Source organism: Dermochelys coriacea, chromosome 9 (assembly GCF_009764565.3).
Source record: "Dermochelys coriacea isolate rDerCor1 chromosome 9, rDerCor1.pri.v4, whole genome shotgun sequence".
Taxonomy (NCBI): domain Eukaryota; kingdom Metazoa; phylum Chordata; order Testudines; family Dermochelyidae; genus Dermochelys; species Dermochelys coriacea.
The window spans coordinates 56,389,206-56,407,152 of record NC_050076.1 but is presented as its reverse complement, the minus strand read 5'-3'; the positions used below and the strand labels follow the sequence as shown (position 1 = coordinate 56,407,152).

The window sequence follows — 17,947 nt, the reverse complement described above, 5'->3', positions numbered from 1 at the left end:
AGTGTACAGACCTGCCAGGAACAGCTTGGCAGGATTGTGACTCTGCCTTGCCCCATCCTCAACTCGTTCCTGTGGTGGACAGACGCTTAGCAGGTGAGCTCAGGAGTCCCCTTCACTGCCCCACAACCATCCCTGACTCTAGTAACAGATGCATCAGATTTGGGAGGGGGACTCTTCTGAGGGACCACAGGACTCAGGGCCTCTGGTCACAGACAGATCTCCATCTTCATATCAATGTCAGGGAGCTCAGGGCGTATGCCTAGCGTGTCAGTCATTCTGCCCCTATCTAGCAGGTCGATGAGTATCAGTCATGACGGAAAATACAACCGCGATGTTCTATATCAACAAACAGGTGTGCACGCTCATCTCCCCTGTGCCAAAAAGCCCTCAGATTATGGGACTTTTGTATAGAGCACTCAGTTGATCGACAGGCATCGTACCTTCCAGGGGTCCAAATGAGCTGGCAGACAGCCTCAGCATGTCTTTTCACAGCCACGAGTGGTCCCTTTGCCCGGACGTCGCATCTTCGCTCTTCCAGAGGTGGGGCTGTCCCCGATCGACCTCTTCGCCATGCAATGCAGCAGGATGTGTCAGCAGTTCTGCACCTTCAAGAATCACAGTCCAGGCTCCACAGCGGATGCGTTCCTCCTCCTTCTATACGCCTTCCCACCCATACTGCTCGTCCACAAGGTCCTGCTCAAGATCCGCAGAGACTGGGCTCGGGTCATTCTCATAGCACCAGCCTGGCCCTACCGACATTGGTACACGTCTCTCCTAGACATGTCAGTGGGAGCCCCGATTACCCTGCCACTTTTCCCGGACCTTCTCCTGCAGGATCATGGGCGGCTCCAGTGCCCGAACCTGCAGTCGCTGCATCTCATAGCCTGGAGGCTCCATGGCTGAACCCATCCGAGCTCTCCTGTTCAGAACAAGTCAGACAGGTTCTCTTGGGCAGTAGGAAACCCTCCACTTGGGCCATGTACCTGGACAAGTGGAAGAGATTTTCAGCCTGGTCAGCTCAGCGCGACTTTCCCCCGGCGCTAGCCTCAGTGCCCCAGATTTTGGATTATTTTTTCCACCTAAAGCAGGAAGGTCTCTTCTTTGTCTTCTATAAGAGTACACCTGGCTGCCATCTCGGCTTTCCACCTGGGGGTACAGGGCTGCTCGGTTTCTGCTAACCCCTGGTCAGTCGCTTCCTGAAGGGCCTCGACAGGTTGTACCTGCACATCTGCCAACCGGTTCCTTCTTGGGACCTTAACTTGGTCCTCTCTAGGCTCATGGGGCATACCTTTGAGGCTCTAGCAGCATGCCTCCTGCTCTACCTCTTCTACAAGGAGTGTTCCTGGTGGCGATAACTTCAGCTCGGAGGGTGTCTGAGCTTAGGGATCTAACGTCCGAGCCTCCCTACACTGTGTTTTTTAAGGACAAGATTCAGCTCAGACCCCATCCGGCCTTCCTCCCGAAGGTGGTATCGCAATTCCACATCTACCAGGAAATTTTCCTCCTGGTGTTCTACACCAAGCCTCATGCAAGTAACAGGGGGCAGAGACTCCCCACCCTTGACATCCGCAGAGCACTGGCCTTTTACGTAGAAAGGACAAAACTGTTCAGGAAGTCGGTACAGCTCTTTGTCGCAGTAGCAGACAGAATGAAGGGCCAGCCTGTTTCAACACAGTGCATTTCATCATGGATTGTGGCCTGCATTACCAAGTGCTATAATCTAACAGGGATCCCAGTGCCCCCGATAACAGTGCACTCTACAAGAGCACAAGCTTCATCAACAGCTTTCCTGGTCCAAGTCCCCACCCAGGAAATCTGCAGGGCGGCGACATGGTCATCATCAATACACACTTTCGCCGCACACTATGCAATTACTAGACAGGCCAGAGTCAGTGGACAGCTGCTACTCCACCCCTAATTTTGCTTGGGAGTCACCTGATTGGGATCAACATGAACAGCACTCAAAGAAAAAAAAGTGGTTACTCATCTTCTCGTAACTATTGTTCTTCAAGATGTGTTGTTCATGTCCATTCCAATACCCACCCTTCTACCCCTCTGGCAGAGTAGCTGGCAAGAGGAAACTGAAGGGGTGGCGGGTCAGCAGGCTTATATATTAGGCGCCATAAGGGCGCGACTCCAGAGGGCGCGCAGACTGGACCCGATAGATGCTGCTAAGGGAAAAATCTTCCGGCCATCGTGCACGTGCGCTCACACCTGATTAGAATGGACATGAACAACACATTTTGAAGAAAAACAGTTACGAGAAGGTGAGTAACCATTTTTTTTGGCCCTCAACTGCCAGGATGCCTACTTTCACATCTCGATCCTACTGGCTCACAGACCATTTCTCAGGTTCGCTCTGGGACATGACCATTATCAATACGGAGTCCTCCCCTTTGGGCTGTCATCAGCCCCAAGATGTTCTCTCAGAGGTAGCCGTTCACTAATGCTTGCAAGGGATAATGGTTTACTCAGAACTGGATAACTGTCTCCTCAGAGCTCCATCTCTGCAAGAGGACATCTACACTACAATAAGTTTGTTCACAGAACTGGGTTTTACAAATCAACACCCAGAAGTCAAACCTTACCCCAGTGCAACGCCTGGAATTCATAGGGGCTGACCTAGGGCCCTGTCGGGGGGGGTATGCTCACCCTGTTCCTCTTTGGGGAATGTGGGGGGATGATCATGGTTGTGATACCACTTTGCTAGTAGTCTACCACTGTTCTTAGGCTGACAGCAGTAAGGCTCGCAGGTCAGAGCGGAGGGATACCTCAGTGGTTTGTGCATTGGCCTGCTAAACCCAGGGTTGTGAGTTCAATCCTTGAGGGGGCTGTTTAGGGATCTGGGTCAAAAATTGGGGATTGGTCCTGCTTTGAGTAGAGGGTTGGACTAGATGACCTCCTGAGGTCCCTCCAACCCTGATATTCTAAGATTCTATGACTGACTGCCCTCGGCTTCACGTCTGTATGGCTTACTGGCTAGAGTCAATATGGCTGCCTTGGGGTCAGAGCTGTATGGCCCAATGGCCAGATTCAGGGTGGGTGGCTTCTGGGCTAGAAGGATCCCTGCCCACTCAACTCCACCAGGTCCTGGCCCATGGCCTTGTCAGTGGTGAGTGCGTTCGCCACCCAGTCAGCGGGGATCCTACTGGAACACGCTGACCTTACACGGGAGGGAGATACCACTCATTCTGTCTCCCTGGACCACTTCCTACCGTGTTTCCTGAAGCTGTAGACTGTGTATCTTTGGGGTCTCCGGGTTCCCTGGTGTGGGTAGCTCTCTGGAATTCTGACTGCTGCCGATCGGTTGTAGGTAGCATATCTCTGGTGTAGTCCCTGGGATCTCTGGTTCTCAGTTAGGGGCTGTAGCGACTCCTGGCCTGGAGCCCCCACCAATTGTGCTTCATCCTCAGTGACCAGCCCAGAATGGGCTGAGCTGCTCATCTTTATACTAGCATAGCAGTTGGAGCATGCTCAGCATGGTTCGAGGGACAGGACTTCCTCCGCTCATAGTGTGGGATTAAACCTTTCTCTCCTAGTGCGGGATATGCACCCCCTGTCACAGCACCATACAGGCAAAAGCCCTCCTACCTCAGCACAGGTTCCTATCCCTGGCTTCACTCCTAAACACAATGTAATACAGTCCATAGATACTGCCCTTACTCTGCCTCCAACTCTTTGGACACATGGCAGCAGGCATGGTGGTGATACCACATGCCAAATTCCACATGTGATGCCTCCAACTATGGTTTAGTTCAGTTTACAGACCAAACAGGGACAGGCTGGACAAACCTGTTACTACCCACCAGGCTCAAAAATTCCTTAAACTGGTGGAAGGACCCAACCAATGTGTGCAAAAGGATCCTCTTCTCATACATGTCACCATCATTGTTTCTTACCACCAACTTGCCACTCAGAGGGTGGGGTGCACATTTAAATGGCCTCATGTTGCAAGGTAAATGGTCACCTATGTCTCTACACTTCAGTCTCCTCAAACTGAGAGCGGTCAGGAATGCCTGCGCCCATTTTCTCCTGCTGATCGCAGGATCACATGCAAAGATCCTAACAGACAGCATAGCCTGCATGTATTACATCAACCGTCGCGGGGGCCAGGTTGCCCTCCCTATGCATGGAGGCAATGAGACTATGGAAGTTGTGCATCTCTCACAACGTCACATTATCCCGCGGCTTACTCCCGGGCACGAAGAACTCAATAATGGACAACCTCAGTCACAAATTCCCACACTATCGTTTGTGGGAGATGCACTCATCAGTACTCCACAACCTGTTCACACGACAGGGAGCAGTATTCATAGATCTGTTCGCCACTCACCGGAACAAGAAGTGTCCATGCGACTGCTCCAGGGTAGGGATGGGACAGCAGTCTCTGCGTGATGCTCTTCTCCTCTGGGACAAGGACCTTCTTTCCATCTTTCCTCAGTTTCCTCTTCTGCTGAAGCTCCTGTTTAAAAATAAACAGGGATTGTGCTTACGTCATCCTGATTGCTCCTATGTGGCTGAGGCAGACCTGGTATCCTTACCTGACACAGCTTGCGATGTGTCCGCTGATCTCTCTCCCGACCTATCTGCACCTCCTTTCACAGGTTCCTGCTTGGTTCCAGCACCTAGAAAGTTCACGCTCAAAGGAAGTGCAGGAGGTTCTATTTACACAGTAGAAAGCCTTCCACACAACGTACTTACTGTCAGAAATGGTCCAGGTTTCAGATTTGGTGCATGTCCCAACACATCTCTCCAGCCTCAGTAACTCTTCCACATATTTTAGTCTATGCTCTGACCCTTAAAAAGTCAGGATTATTCCTAAGCTCTCTTAGGGTCCATCTATCAGCTATTACAGCCTTTTATTGGTACTGTAACACCCAACCACTAAAAGATTCCGTAAGGGTATCATAAATCTCTTCCCTCAAACTTGATTCCGTACCCTTATGTCGGAGCTAAACCTGGTTCTGAAAGGACTGATTAGGCCCCCCCTTTGAACCAGTGGCCACCTGATCGCTAACATACCTATCGGTGAAAACAGCCTTCCTGATAACAATTACCTCAGCCAGAAGAATAGGAGAGATAGCAGCTCTGACGGCGCATCCCCCTTAAACAGTATTCTTTCCAGACAAGGTTTTACTCAGGCTGCATCCAAAATGCATCCCTAAGGTAACCTCCCTGTTTCACATGAATCAATCAATTCACTTTCGAGTCTTCTACACCAGGCCTCACCAAGACAATAGGGAGGTTATACTACATTCCCCAGATGTCAGGAGAGCCATGGCCTTCTACCTTGATAGGACAAATGCCTTCAGGAAGTCCCCTAGACTTTTCACCTCTGTGGTGGAAAAATCCAAGGGCTCAGCAATATCAGCTCAAAGACTCTCTTAAGTCTTAAGAGCATCTTCGCAAGCAGGCTGGCTAACCTAGTGAGGAGGGCTTTAAACTAGGTTTACTGGGGGAAAGAGACCAAAGCCCTGAGGTAAATGGGGAAGTGGCATACCGGGAGGAAGCACGAGCAGGAGAGTGCAAGAAGGGAGGGCTCCTGCCTCATACTGAGAAAGCGAGATGTTTAGCAAGTTATCTCAAGTGCCTATACACAAATGCAAGAAGCCTGGGAAACAAGCAGGGAGAACTGGAAGGCCTGGCACAGTCAAGGAATTATGATGTGATTGGAATAACAGAGACTTGAGGGATAACTCACATGACTGGAGTACTGTCATGGATAGATATAAACTGTTCAGGAAGGACAGGCAGGGCAGAAAAGGTGGGGGAGTTGCTTTGTATGTAAGGGAGCGGTATGACTGCTCAGAGCTCAAGTATGAAACTGCAGAAAAACCTAAGAGTCTCTGGATTAAGTTTAGAAATGTGAGCAACAAAGGTGATGTCGTGGTGGGAGTCTGCTATAGAGCACCAAACCAGGGGGATGAGGTGGACGAGGATTTCTTCCAGCAACTAATGGAAGTTACTAGATTGCAGGCCCTGGTTCTCATGGGAGACTTCAATCACCCTGATATCTGCTGGGAGAGCAATAGAGCGGTGCACAGATAATCCAGGAAGTTTTTGGGAAGTGTAGGGGACAATTTCCTGGTGCAAGTGCTGGAGGAACCAACTAGGGGCAGAGCTCTTCTTGACCTGCTGCTCACAACCCGGGAAGAATTAGTAGGGGAAGCAAAAGTGGTTGGGAACCTGGGAGGCAGTGACCATAAGATGGTCGAGTTCAGGATCCTGACACAAGGAAGAAAGGAGAGCAGCAGAATACGGACCCTGGACTTCAGAAAAGCAGACTTTGACTCCCTCAGGGAACTGATGGGCAGGATCCCCTGGGAGAATAATATGAGGGGGAAAGAAGTCCAGGAGAGCTGGCTGTATTTTAAAGAATCCTCATTGAGGTTTCAGGGACAAACCATCCCGATGTGTAGAAAGAATAGTAAATATGGCAGGTGACCAGCTTGGCTTAACAGTGAAATCCTCGCTGATCTTAAACACGAAAAAGAAGCTTACAAGAAGTGGAAGATTGGACAAATGACCAGGGAGGAGTATAAAAATATAGTTCAGGCATGCAGGAGTGAAATCAGGAAGGCCAAATCACACCTGGAGTTGCAGCTAGCCAGAGATGTTAAGAGTAACAAGAAGGGTTTCTTCAGGTATGTTAGCAAGAAGAAGAAAGTCAAGGAAATTATGGTCGCCTTACTGAATGAGGGGGGCAACATACTGACAGAGGATGTGGAAAAAGCTAATGTACTCAATGCTTTTTTTGCCTCCATCTTCACAAACAAGGTCAGCTCCCAGACTACTGCCCTGGGCAGCACAGCATGGTGAGGAGGTGACCAGCCCTCTGTGGAGAAAGAAGTGATTTGGGACTATTTAGAAAAGCTGGACAAGCCCAAGTCCATGGGGCCGGATGCGCTGCATCCAAGAGTGCTAAAGGAGTTGGTGGATGTGATTGCAAAGCCATTGGCTGTTATCTTTAAAAACTCATGGCAATTGGGGGAAATCCCAGACCACTGGAAAAAGGCTAATGTAGTGCCCATCTCTAAAAAAGGGAAGAAGGAGGATCCGGGGAACTACAAGCCAGTCAACCTCACCTCAGGTCTGGAAAAATCATGGAGCAGTCCTCAAGGAATCAATTCTGAAGCACTTAGAGGAGAGGAAAGTGATCAGGAACAGTCAGCATGGATTCACCAAATGCAAGTCATGCCTGACTAATCTAATTGCCTTCTCTGATGAGATAACTGGCTCTGTGGATGAGGGGAAAGCAAGTGGATGTGTTGTTCCTTGACTTTAGCAAAGCTTTTGATACAGTCTCCCACAGTATTCTTGCCAGCATGTTAAAGAAATATGGGCTGGATGAATGAACTCTAAGGTGGATAGAAAGCTGGCTAGATTGTCAGACTCAACGGGTAGTGATCATGGCTCCATGTCTAGTTGGCAGCCAGTATCAAGCGGAGTGCCCCAAGGGTCGGTCCTCGGGCCAGTTTTGTTCAATATCTTCATTAATGATCTGGATGATGGGATTAATTGCACCCTCAGCAAGTTTACAGATGACACTACACTGGGAGGTGTGGTAGATACACGGGTGGGGAGGGATAGTTCAGTGGTTTGAGCATTGGCCTGCGTGCTCAAATACCCAGGGTTGTGAGTTCAATGCTTGAGGGGGGCCATTTAGGGATCTGGGGCAAAAATTGGGGATTGGTCCTGCTTTGAGCAGGGGGTTGGGCTAGATGACCTCCTGAGGTCCCTTCCAACCCTGATATTCTATGATTAAGTGAGTCTTGAATTTCATCAGACAGTGCTACCAAATTCTTAATGTGACCTCCTGCCCTGACCACCGATCTGTACACAGTCCACAAGATTGATCTCCTCATCTGTTGCTTTCTTCAAGGACGCCCCATCACAGAGATCTGCAGAGTGGGGACATGGGCATCAGTCCACACTTTTGCAGAACACTATAGGATCACTGGGGACTCCACCTCCGATGCCATCTTTTCCTTCACAGTACTGTCATCCGTAACTGACCCGACTCCGAAGTCCCAGCCCTGCAAAAGGGGTACTGCTTAGGAGTCACCTAAAGTGGAGCACCCATCGGGATGCTACTCGAAGAAGAAGTTACTCACCTTGTGCAGTAATGATGGTTCTTCAAGATGTGTCCCCCTATGGGTGCTCCACAACCTGCTCTCCTCCCTTTTAATTCGGAGTTCTCGTTTATGATTCGGTGATAGAGAAGGCATTGAGGATGATTAGCCTGTGAACGTTGGCTAGGCTCATGGCACAGCACAAGGAGAGACTGTGCATGTGCGGGCCCAATGGACACTGCTAGTGAAGTTCTCCAATCAGCAGCATAGGGACGTAGACATACCTATGGTGGAGCACCCATAGGGGGACACATCTTGAAGAAGCATCGTTACTGCACAAGATGAGTAACTTCTTCTTCTGAAGATATTGATGGCACCTGGGAAACTCAACCCAGGTGAGCAGTTAAATTGGATTTCGTAGAGTTGCCCTTGGGTAGAATGGATAACAACAGAAAATTTACAAAAAAACAAAAATACCTATCTAAAACTTATATATTCCACAAAGTACCTGATATTGTCCTTCAATATATGCTTGAAGACTATGTTTTCTATTAATCTATGAATGATATTGCAAAGCAGATAAAGCCTAATCAAAGGAATACCTTGAAAATAGATTTGACTACAATGAATTGTGGGGGCAAGGAGGGACATTTGTTGCTGTTTAAGATACAACTTGACAGTGTAAACATTTCTTGCTAGCCATAAATAATTTTGTTTTTCATTTAGGGTACCACAAAAATCAACACCTTCAACTGGTCTAAAGTCCGTAAATTAAGCTTCAAGAGAAAAAGGTTTCTTATCAAGCTCCACCCAGAAGTTCATGTAAGTCTAGTCATACCTATAGCCATGACATTGTTTGAAAGAAGTCTTCTAAATGTTAGTAGAAATGCTTAAATCTATAATTTTGTAAAGCAAATGGAATTTTTTTAAATGCCCTAAAGGATACTTTTTGGCTTCATCCTTCAGTAATTGTAGTAAAGGTCTCCCCCCCACCTCCTTAATGTCCCTACTTTTCTCTTTTAAGGCTTTCCACTTCCTGTATCTGCCTTGGGCCTCATTAGACATAAGCATGTGTATTTTAAAATATCAAATAGTAACAAGAGTTATGAGTAAATTATTCAGTATGTAATTCCTGTGTATTTTCTTTTTAATAGGAGTGTTGCTTATAGTACTTGTGCTTCATATGTAAATTTGCCTACAGCTAAAACTAGTGTTTTGAGGCCATGTGCTCCCTTTGCTGCATGGTGGGGAGGGAAGCAAAAGTTCACAAAAGAGGTCTGTTTGGATTGGGTGATGAGGATGAGAGGCTGTTAGGCAGGCCTACCACCAACTGTGAAGTGCTGGCCAATCCTGTTTACAGTGACATGTGTTGTCAAATATGCAAGACTGAAGAAGGCATGGCCAGCCATAAGGGGTCGGAATTTTTGAGCAGATACTCTATACACCATGAGTCCAGAACTTTGGAGCTCAATTATGGGGCAAATTGCCACTTGGGAGCTAATGCTGCTTGTTTCAGCTTGCTGCTAGTTTCTTTCTGTGGCTTTAATGTACCTCTGAGTGTTATGTAGTATGCAGTTATAGCAGCTGTGTGAGTCATGCCGCCCATTGCTGGAGTTAAGGGTATGAGAGGTTCATAAAAGAGCAGGCACTCCTGCAGCAGATGTTTGGAGATCTGTAGGGTTTGGGGCCAGAATTTGCTTCAGGTTCCTGGGCTCCACATGGTTGCCAGATTACAGACTCTGCATCTGCATACCATTGCTAATCTATATGAAAGGGGAGAATGTGGCATGTTTACCCCAGTTTACAGCCCCCTAAATTTTTGCAGTAAATTTTTTTCTTCTGTAGGTTTTTCATGGAAGGGAATGAACAGAAATATCCAAAACTGGAGACATGGTAATAATGGGAGACTTTAACTACCTAGACATCTGTTCGAAAAGTAGTATGGCAAAATACATTTCCAAAAAGTTCTTGGAATGTATTAGGGACAACTTTGTGTTTTAGAAAGTGGAGGAAGTAACCAGGGAAACAGTCATTTGAGACTTGATTCTGAGTAACACAAAGGAATTATTAATGAATCTGAAAGTGGAAGACAGTATGGGTGAAAAGGATCATGAAATAATAGATTTTGTGATCCTAAGAAAAGGAAGGAGTGAGAGCAGCAGAATAAGGACAATGGACTTCAAAAAAGCAGACTTTAACAAACTCAGAACTGGGAAGAAAATCTAAGGGATAAAGGAGTTCAGGATAGCTGGCAGTTTCTCAAGGAGACAATATTGAACTTACAACTGCAAATTATCTTGATGCAAAGGAAAGATGGAAGACTACTAAGAGGCCAATATGGCTCTATCAGGAGCTCTTTAATGACCTGAAAGTCAAAAAGGAATCCTATAAAAAGTGGAAACATGGACAAATTGCTAAGGAGGAGTACCAAAGAATAACACGAACAAAATCAGGGACGAAATCAGAAAGACTTAGGCACAAAATGAGTTATACTTAGCAAGGAAGCAATAAGAAGAGGTTCTTTAAACACATTAGAAGCAAGAGAAAGACTAAGGAAAGTGTAGGCCCTCTTCTTAGTGGGGAAGGAGAGCTAATAACTGATGGCATCAATAAGGCTGAGTTGTTTAATACCTCTTTTGCTTCAGTCTTCACTAAAAAGGTTAATGGTGACCAGATACTCAAAACAATATTAATGACAAGGGGGAAGGAGTGGAAGCCAAAATAGGGAAAGGTTAAACAATATTCAGATAAGTTAGATGTATGTTGGCAGGGCCCGATGAAATTCATCCTAGGGTACTTAAGGAACTAGCTAAAGCAATTTTGAACTGTTAGCAATTACCTTTTGAGAACTCAGGGTGTGGTCTCAGAGAACTGGAAAAAGGCTAACATAGTACCTATCTTAAAAAAGGGGAACAAAGATAACTTGGGAAATTATAGACTAGTCAGCCTAACTTTGAAACATAGAAAGATACTGGAACAAATTATTAAACAATCAAGTTGTAAGCACATAAAGGATAATAGTTATAAGGAATAGCCAGCATGGATTTGACAAAAATAAATCATGCCAAGTCAACTTAATTTTCTTCTTTGATGGGGTTACTGGCGGAGTGGATAGGATGGAGTGGTATTATCTTGATTTTAGTAAGGATTTAGACATAGTCCCCCATGAACAAACTAAGGAAATATGGCTAAAAGAAATTACTGTAAGGTGGGTGAACAACTGGTTGAAAGACCATACTCAAAAAGTAGTTATGAATGGTCTGCTGTAAAGCTAAGAGGATGTATTTGGTGGGGTCCCACAGGGTCAGCCCTGGGTCTAGTACTATTCAGTATTTTTACTAATTACTTGGATAATGGGGTGGACAGTATACTTAAAAAATTTGTGGATGACACCACGCTGGGAGAGGATGCAAACACTTTGGGGGACAGGATCAGAATTCAAACTGACCTTGAAAAATTGGAGAACTGGTCTGAATTCAACAAGATGAAATTCAATAAGGATAAGGCAAAGTACTGTAGTCATGGCATCTAGCAAGTACTTCACTTAAGAAGGAAAAATCAAATGCCACAACTGCAAAATGGGGACTAACTGGCTAGGTGGTAGTACGGCTGAAAAGGACCTTGGGTTATAGTGCATCACAAATTGAATATGCGTGAACAATGTGATGTGGTTGCAAAAAAAAAAAGGCTAATATTAATGTGTTAAAAGGAGTGTTGTATGGAAGACATGGGAGTCATTGTTCCACTCTACTTGGCACTGGTGAGGCCTCACCTGGAGTACGGTGTCCAATTCTGGGCACCACACTAGGAAAGATGTGGGCAAACTGAAAAGTGTCCAAAGGAAAGCACCCAAAACGATAAAAGTTTTAGAAAACCTGATCTTTGAGGAGAGGTTAAGAAAAGGCATGTTTTGAGAAAAGAAGACCGGGTGGGAGGGGGGACCTGAGAAAAGTGTTCAGGATGCTAAAGGCTGTTATAAAGAGGACTGTGATCAGTTATTCGCCATCTACATTGAAGGTAGGACAAGAAGTAATGGGCTTAATCTGCAGCAAGAGGGATTTAGGTTAGGAATTAGGAAAAACTGTCTAACTATATGGGTAGTTAAGCTCTGGAATAGGTTTCCCAAGGAAGTTCGTGGAATCCCCGTCATTAAATCAATACCACATTTAGATGGAGTCTATGCAGTACACAGAATTATCATTGAATTAAAGTTATACTTAAATCTCATGATTTTAATATTGAAGCTTATGTCAAAAATTTGTTTGCATATTTGATTTCAATAGATACAATTTTTTTCTGGTAAATTCATAGTATTTTAGAGTGTGTAGTTACAGAACAGTGCTGTCTGTGAGCCCAGTTACTATAATTTTATGGTAAGTATGTTGAGAATATAATTGCACCTGAACGGTCTTCGAATGCTTGCTCATGTCGATTCCATTCTAGGTTTGTGCATGCCCATGTGCACAGTTGTCAGAGACTTTTGTCTTAGCAGTATCTGTAGGGTCAGCTGTGGTGCCCCCTTGAGTGCCCCCTTGTTCATGTGTTAGTATATCAGGCACTGCTGGTCCTATGCCCTCTCGGTTCCTTCTTACCGCCCCTGGTGGTTGGTCAGAGCGCCTCTCTCTCCCTTACTTTGCAAGTGGTCAGTGGTTTTTCCTACTCTTCAAACCTCGTGTTCCAGCTGTAAATAGTTTGATATATTATAGATTAGTTAGTAACTAGCTGTTAAGTACTGTAGTTAGTTAGGGTCCAGGTGGGGACTTTGCCCCAGGCAGGGCATGCCCTGGTCTCTGGATTTTAAGCCCTGCTCTGACTGCAACTGGTCTATGCCTGTTAGTGACCCACGTGATAGCTGTCTGAAGTGCCTGGGGGAATCCCACGTTAAAGAAAAATATCACATCTGTAAGAACTTTCCTCCCAGGACATAGAAAGAACACATCATTCGCTTGAGAGCCCTCCTAATGGAGAAAGAAAAGGAGTACTTGTGGCACCTTAGAGACTAACAAATTTATTTGAGCATAAGCTTTCGTGAGCTACAGCTCACTTTATCGGATGCATGAATGCTCAGATAAATTTGTTAGTCTCTAAGGTGCCACAAGTACTCCTTTTCTTTTTGCGAATACAGACTAACATGGCTGCTACTCTGAAACCTCCTAATGGAGGCCACTCTTCATCCAGCCTTGGAGCCGGCCTGGCTGGACACAACACCCAGCACTTTGGCCTTGGTGAATAGTGCACCCATGGCACCGGGCTTCCCTGGCACTGGTTCCCTTTGCTGGTGCCCAAGAAAAAGACCAAAAAGAGGGACATGGCACTGAGCAAGTCGGACCAAGGGGCATTGGGCAAAGGCCAAGGCTGGAGTCACATCCCTGAGACAACCTCCTTACCCCACTAAGGGATCCGCCACTGACTCCAGGGAGCAGTAGAGGACCTAGACTGATGGCTCAGTCAACACCTTATCAGCTCCTGGCACCCAGAGAGCAAAGGACTCTTCCACACCAACCAGCACCGCATGTGGTGTTGGAGCCAGTGAAGGCTCCCTACAAGGGCAAGCCAGCCATTAAAGCCTCCCAGAAGGCGAGGGAGCACCACCAGTCTCTGGAGCCAAGGCAGAGCCCTTTGTCGCCATGCTCTTGGTCTCTGCATCAGCCCAGGTCACTGGTTCACTGCTACAGATTGCTGGCACCATGCTCCTGATCTCTGCCCTTGTGCTGGGCCTCACCAGAGGGAAGCCATACAGTCGGCTCTGGTCATCTTCTTGCCAACGGTCAGTGTCACCGAGACCTCGGGGATGCTTCCCAACAAGGCACCACTCCCTCTACTCCCAGCACTGGTCTGACTATTCGAGCCACTGGCCACCCACAGAGACAGTTAGTTGCCAGACTCAGGTGTTGATGGCCCCACCCTGGTCAATGGAGGATTTCTATGGCATGGAGAGGGAGTTCAGCCCCTTGCCAAGACAGTACCATTTTGCCTGGGCTCCGGACATTGCATCCACCTCAGAGATACCAACCTGGCAGCAGGGCCAGTGGGCAGTGCAATAGCCTTACTAGAATGCCTGAGGAATGCCAGTTATGCCTATGCCCCTGTCTCACCAGTCGTTGGTTGTCGTGTCAGACAGATTCCAATCAACACCGGCGGCACCGGGCTCGGTGCAGGAAGCGCTGGAAGGCACTGAGATGGAGTGACAGGTACCCACCTGAGACCCCCTTCCTGTGCAGGGGATGATGCCCTGGGCCCTCCCCTGGTGGTTCAGTCATCGTTGTCCTCTCCAGACAAGGTGGTGGCGGAGCCCTCCTGTGCTAGCCCACTGGACAACTTTAAGGAGCACCAAGTCCTGCTCCAATGGGTGGCTGCTAACTTAGGCCTAGAGGCAGAAGAGATGACAGAGCAATCAGACACTTTGTTCAATGTGCTCTCTGCATCCACCCCTGCACGTGTTGCGCTCCTGGTGCCCAAAGGGATCCTGAACATTGCCAAAGCCCTCTGTCAAAGCCTGTTCTCCATCCCACCCACTTCCAAGAGGTCCAAGAAAAAGTATTTTGTCCCTGCCAAGGGATTCTAATACTTATATACCCACTTGCTCCCGGGGTCATTGGTTGTGTCGAAGGCCAACAAAAAGGACAAGCAAGGACATGCTAGTTCCACTCCCAAAAATAAGGAGGCGAAGAAACTGGACCTTTTTGGGAGGAAAATGTATTCCATGGCCAGTCTCCGATTCTGGGTCACGAACCACCAGGCTCTTTTGGGTGTTATAATTTTAACCTGTGGGACTCCCTCCACAAGTTTAAAGACTCCTTGCCTCATGAGGTGGCCCAAGAGTTTGAGGCCCCTGTTGAGGAGGTTACAGCAGCGACTGAGCGCTCCCTCCAGGTTGCCTAGGATGTGGATGATTCGACAGCCAGGGTGGTCACCTTGGTAGTGGTCATGAGGCGCAGTTTCTGTCTTCAGTCCGCCGGCTTTTTACAGGAGTTGCAGTCCTCCATAAAAGATCTCCTGTTTGATGAAGTTGGGCTGTTTTCGGAACAGATGAACTCGAGGCTGCATGCTCTGAAGGATCCTCAGGCCACCCTCCGCTCCCTGGGGATGAATATGCCTCAGTCAGCGAGGAAGCAATTCTGGCTGACCCCGCCGCCAAGGCCTTGGTAGCCTCGACAGGGATCTGTGAGGAGAAGGGACACTGGGTTTAGTCGCTGCTGCCTTTCCTCCTCCTGTTCACCTGTGCAACCTGGCCCAGCGAAACGCCATGTCGGCCAGAAACGGTCATATTGAGGGTTCACTTGAGAGCAATGCCCCAGTCACCTCCCAGGACCTGCCCTATCTTTTCCTCAACTGTCTCCAACCCTACTGTTTGGCCTGGTCGAGAGTCATCTCAGACCGTTGGGTGCTAGAAATTGTGTTGCTGGGCTACATTCTTCAGTTTTCGGCCATCCCCTCTTCCCCGTCCCTCTTCAGGGACCCTTCTCATGAGCAATACCTCATTCAGGAGGTGGACAACCTCCTACAACCGGGGGGCGGTGGAGGAGGTCCCTCAGGAAATGAGGGGGAAAGGTTTCTACTCTCGCTATTTCCTGATCCCAAAAGTAAACAAGGGCCTACGACTCATTCTGGACCTGTGACAGCTCAACAAGTATCTCTCGACATTGAAGTTTCGCATGGTATCCTTGGACTTCCTCATCCCCTCCCCGGATCTGGGAGACAGGTCTCTCTACTTAAAGACACTTATTTCCATATCTCTGTCTTCCAAGGACAGAGACGATTCCCTCGCTTTATGGTGGGCCAGCGCCATTTCCAGTTCATGGTGCTTCCCTTTGGCCTCTCCTTGGCCTTGCAGATCTTTACAAAATGTATGGCCCCAGTAGCTGCTTACCTGAGGCATTGGGGGGGGGGGGGTCCAGGTCTGTCCTTATCTCAACAATTGGCTCATCAAGGGCAGATTGCAGGATTAAGTGGAGAGCAGCCTCGATCTGGTGTGGCACCTGGGCCTGTTAGTGAACAAAAAGAAATGGACCCTTGTACCAGTGCAATGGGTAGAGTTCATCGGGGCATTCCTTCCAGAGGCCCGTTTCTGAGCCATGTCGGACGTAATCTCCCATGTGAGGGCCACCTGCTCACCACCGCCTGCACTTGCCTAAGGTTGCTATGCCACATGGCTGCCTGTACTCACATGGTCCATCATGCTCAGCTTCACCTCCGGCTGCTGCAAGTGTGGTTGACGTCAGTCTACATCCTCAGCAGGCATGACCCGGACCTGGCAGTCAAGATGCTCAACCACATCCGGTCATTGCTGGTGTGGTGGTTGGACCCCAAATTGGTGTTGCAGGGAGTCCCCTTCCCCACCCCAGTCTCTAACTCTGATGTCTGACGCTTCAGACCTGGGTTGGGGAGCCAACTTGGGTGAGCTCAGTACACTGGACCATTGGTCAGAAGTTGATGCTTCTTCCACATAAATGTCAGGAGCTCAGGGCAGTTTGCTGACCTGCCAATCTTTTCGGTCCCAGTTACAAGACAAAGTAGTTCAAGTCCTGATGGACAATATCGCCACAATGTTTTATATCAACAAGCAAGGCAGAGCCAGGTTGTCAGCCCCCTGCCAGGAAGCCTTCTGGCTCTGGGACTTTTGTGTGCAGCATGCCATTCATCTTGTGGCAGCACACCTCCCAGGAACCAGAAAAGTATCGGCAGATCACCTTAGCAGAACCTTCTCTTTTCACTACGAGTGGTCACTCCAGCCTGATGTGATCTACCAGAACTTCTGAAAGTGGGGGTCTCCCTCTGTGGATTTGTTCACAACGTGTCAGAACAGGAAGTGTCTGTCACAGGTTCTGCTCATTTCGGGGGCTCGACAGGGGCTCCTTGCCAGACACCTTCTTACTTCCATGGTTGAGGGCCTCTGATGAACACTTTCCTGCTGGTGCTGTTGTTTCACAGAGTCCTCATTAAGATCAAGCAAAACAAAGCCAAGATTATCCTGATAGCCCTGGCTTGGCCTCGCCAGCACCGGTTCAGCCGGTGGACCAGTCTGTGACAACCCTGATGCAGTTGCCAGATCTTCTGTCGCAGAATCACAGCTGGCTTCTGCACCCGAATCTGGCAGCACTGCACTTCACAGCTTGGTTGCTCCGTGATTAACTACTGAAGAGCAGGAGTGCTCGGCCTGAGTCCAGCAGGTCCTACTGGCTAGTAGAAAGCCCTCTACTAGAGTGATCTGTCTCATCAAATGGAAACGATTCACATGCTGGGCCTCGACCCAAGAGGTTAGGCCTGAGCAGCCCTTGCTGCAGTTAATCCTGGACTACCTTATGTACCTGAAGCTCCAGGGTTTGTTCCTTTCATCAGTTAAGGTCTACTTGGCCGCTATATCAGCCTTTCACCCTCCATTCCAGGGCAGGTCGGTCTTCACTCATAACCTGACGATCCGGTTCTTAAAAGGTCTGGAGTGGCTCTACCCCCAAGTCCGGGATCCAGTCCCTCCATGAGACCTGAATCTGGTGCTCACGTGGCTCATGAAAGTCCCCTTTGCACCCTGTTCCCATCTTGTAACCATGCTTTAGTGGGTCACAACTGAGGGTGCCAAATTCAGGATGAACTGCTGAGAAATAGGGCAAACACAACCCAAAACTGGTGGTTATTCTTTTATAAGCTATACCAAACCAGCCACAAAAGTAAACTCCTGTTTCATCAAACTGGCTAACAAAAAAATATAAAGGCAGTTTCCTCAGGCATTGCAGTTCTTATATCACCACCAAAAACACTGGATTCCGAGATGAATGGTTCTTTATAACCAGTCTCATCAAATAATAGGTTTTTCTGATCCCAAAGGACCAACCACACACCCAGGTCAATATATAACTTAGATCTTACCCCAAAATCGC

At 47.9% G+C, this 17,947-nt stretch overlaps 1 protein-coding gene across 16 annotated transcripts in view; it reads left to right on the top strand.

Moving 5' to 3' along the window:
- FARP2 (FERM, ARH/RhoGEF and pleckstrin domain protein 2) overlaps nucleotides 1–17,947 on the top strand; it is a 257,803-nt gene that overhangs the window by 145,549 nt on the left and 94,307 nt on the right. For all 16 annotated transcript variants that reach the window (XR_006273983.1, XR_006273985.1, XR_006273984.1 and 13 more), the window contains one exon: nucleotides 8,799–8,894. Coding sequence is in view for 13 of the 16 variants with exons in the window: in XM_043491578.1 (XP_043347513.1) it covers nucleotides 8,799–8,894 (96 nt within the window). In the remaining 3 variants the exon portion in view is untranslated. The remainder of the gene's footprint in view (nucleotides 1–8,798; nucleotides 8,895–17,947) is intronic.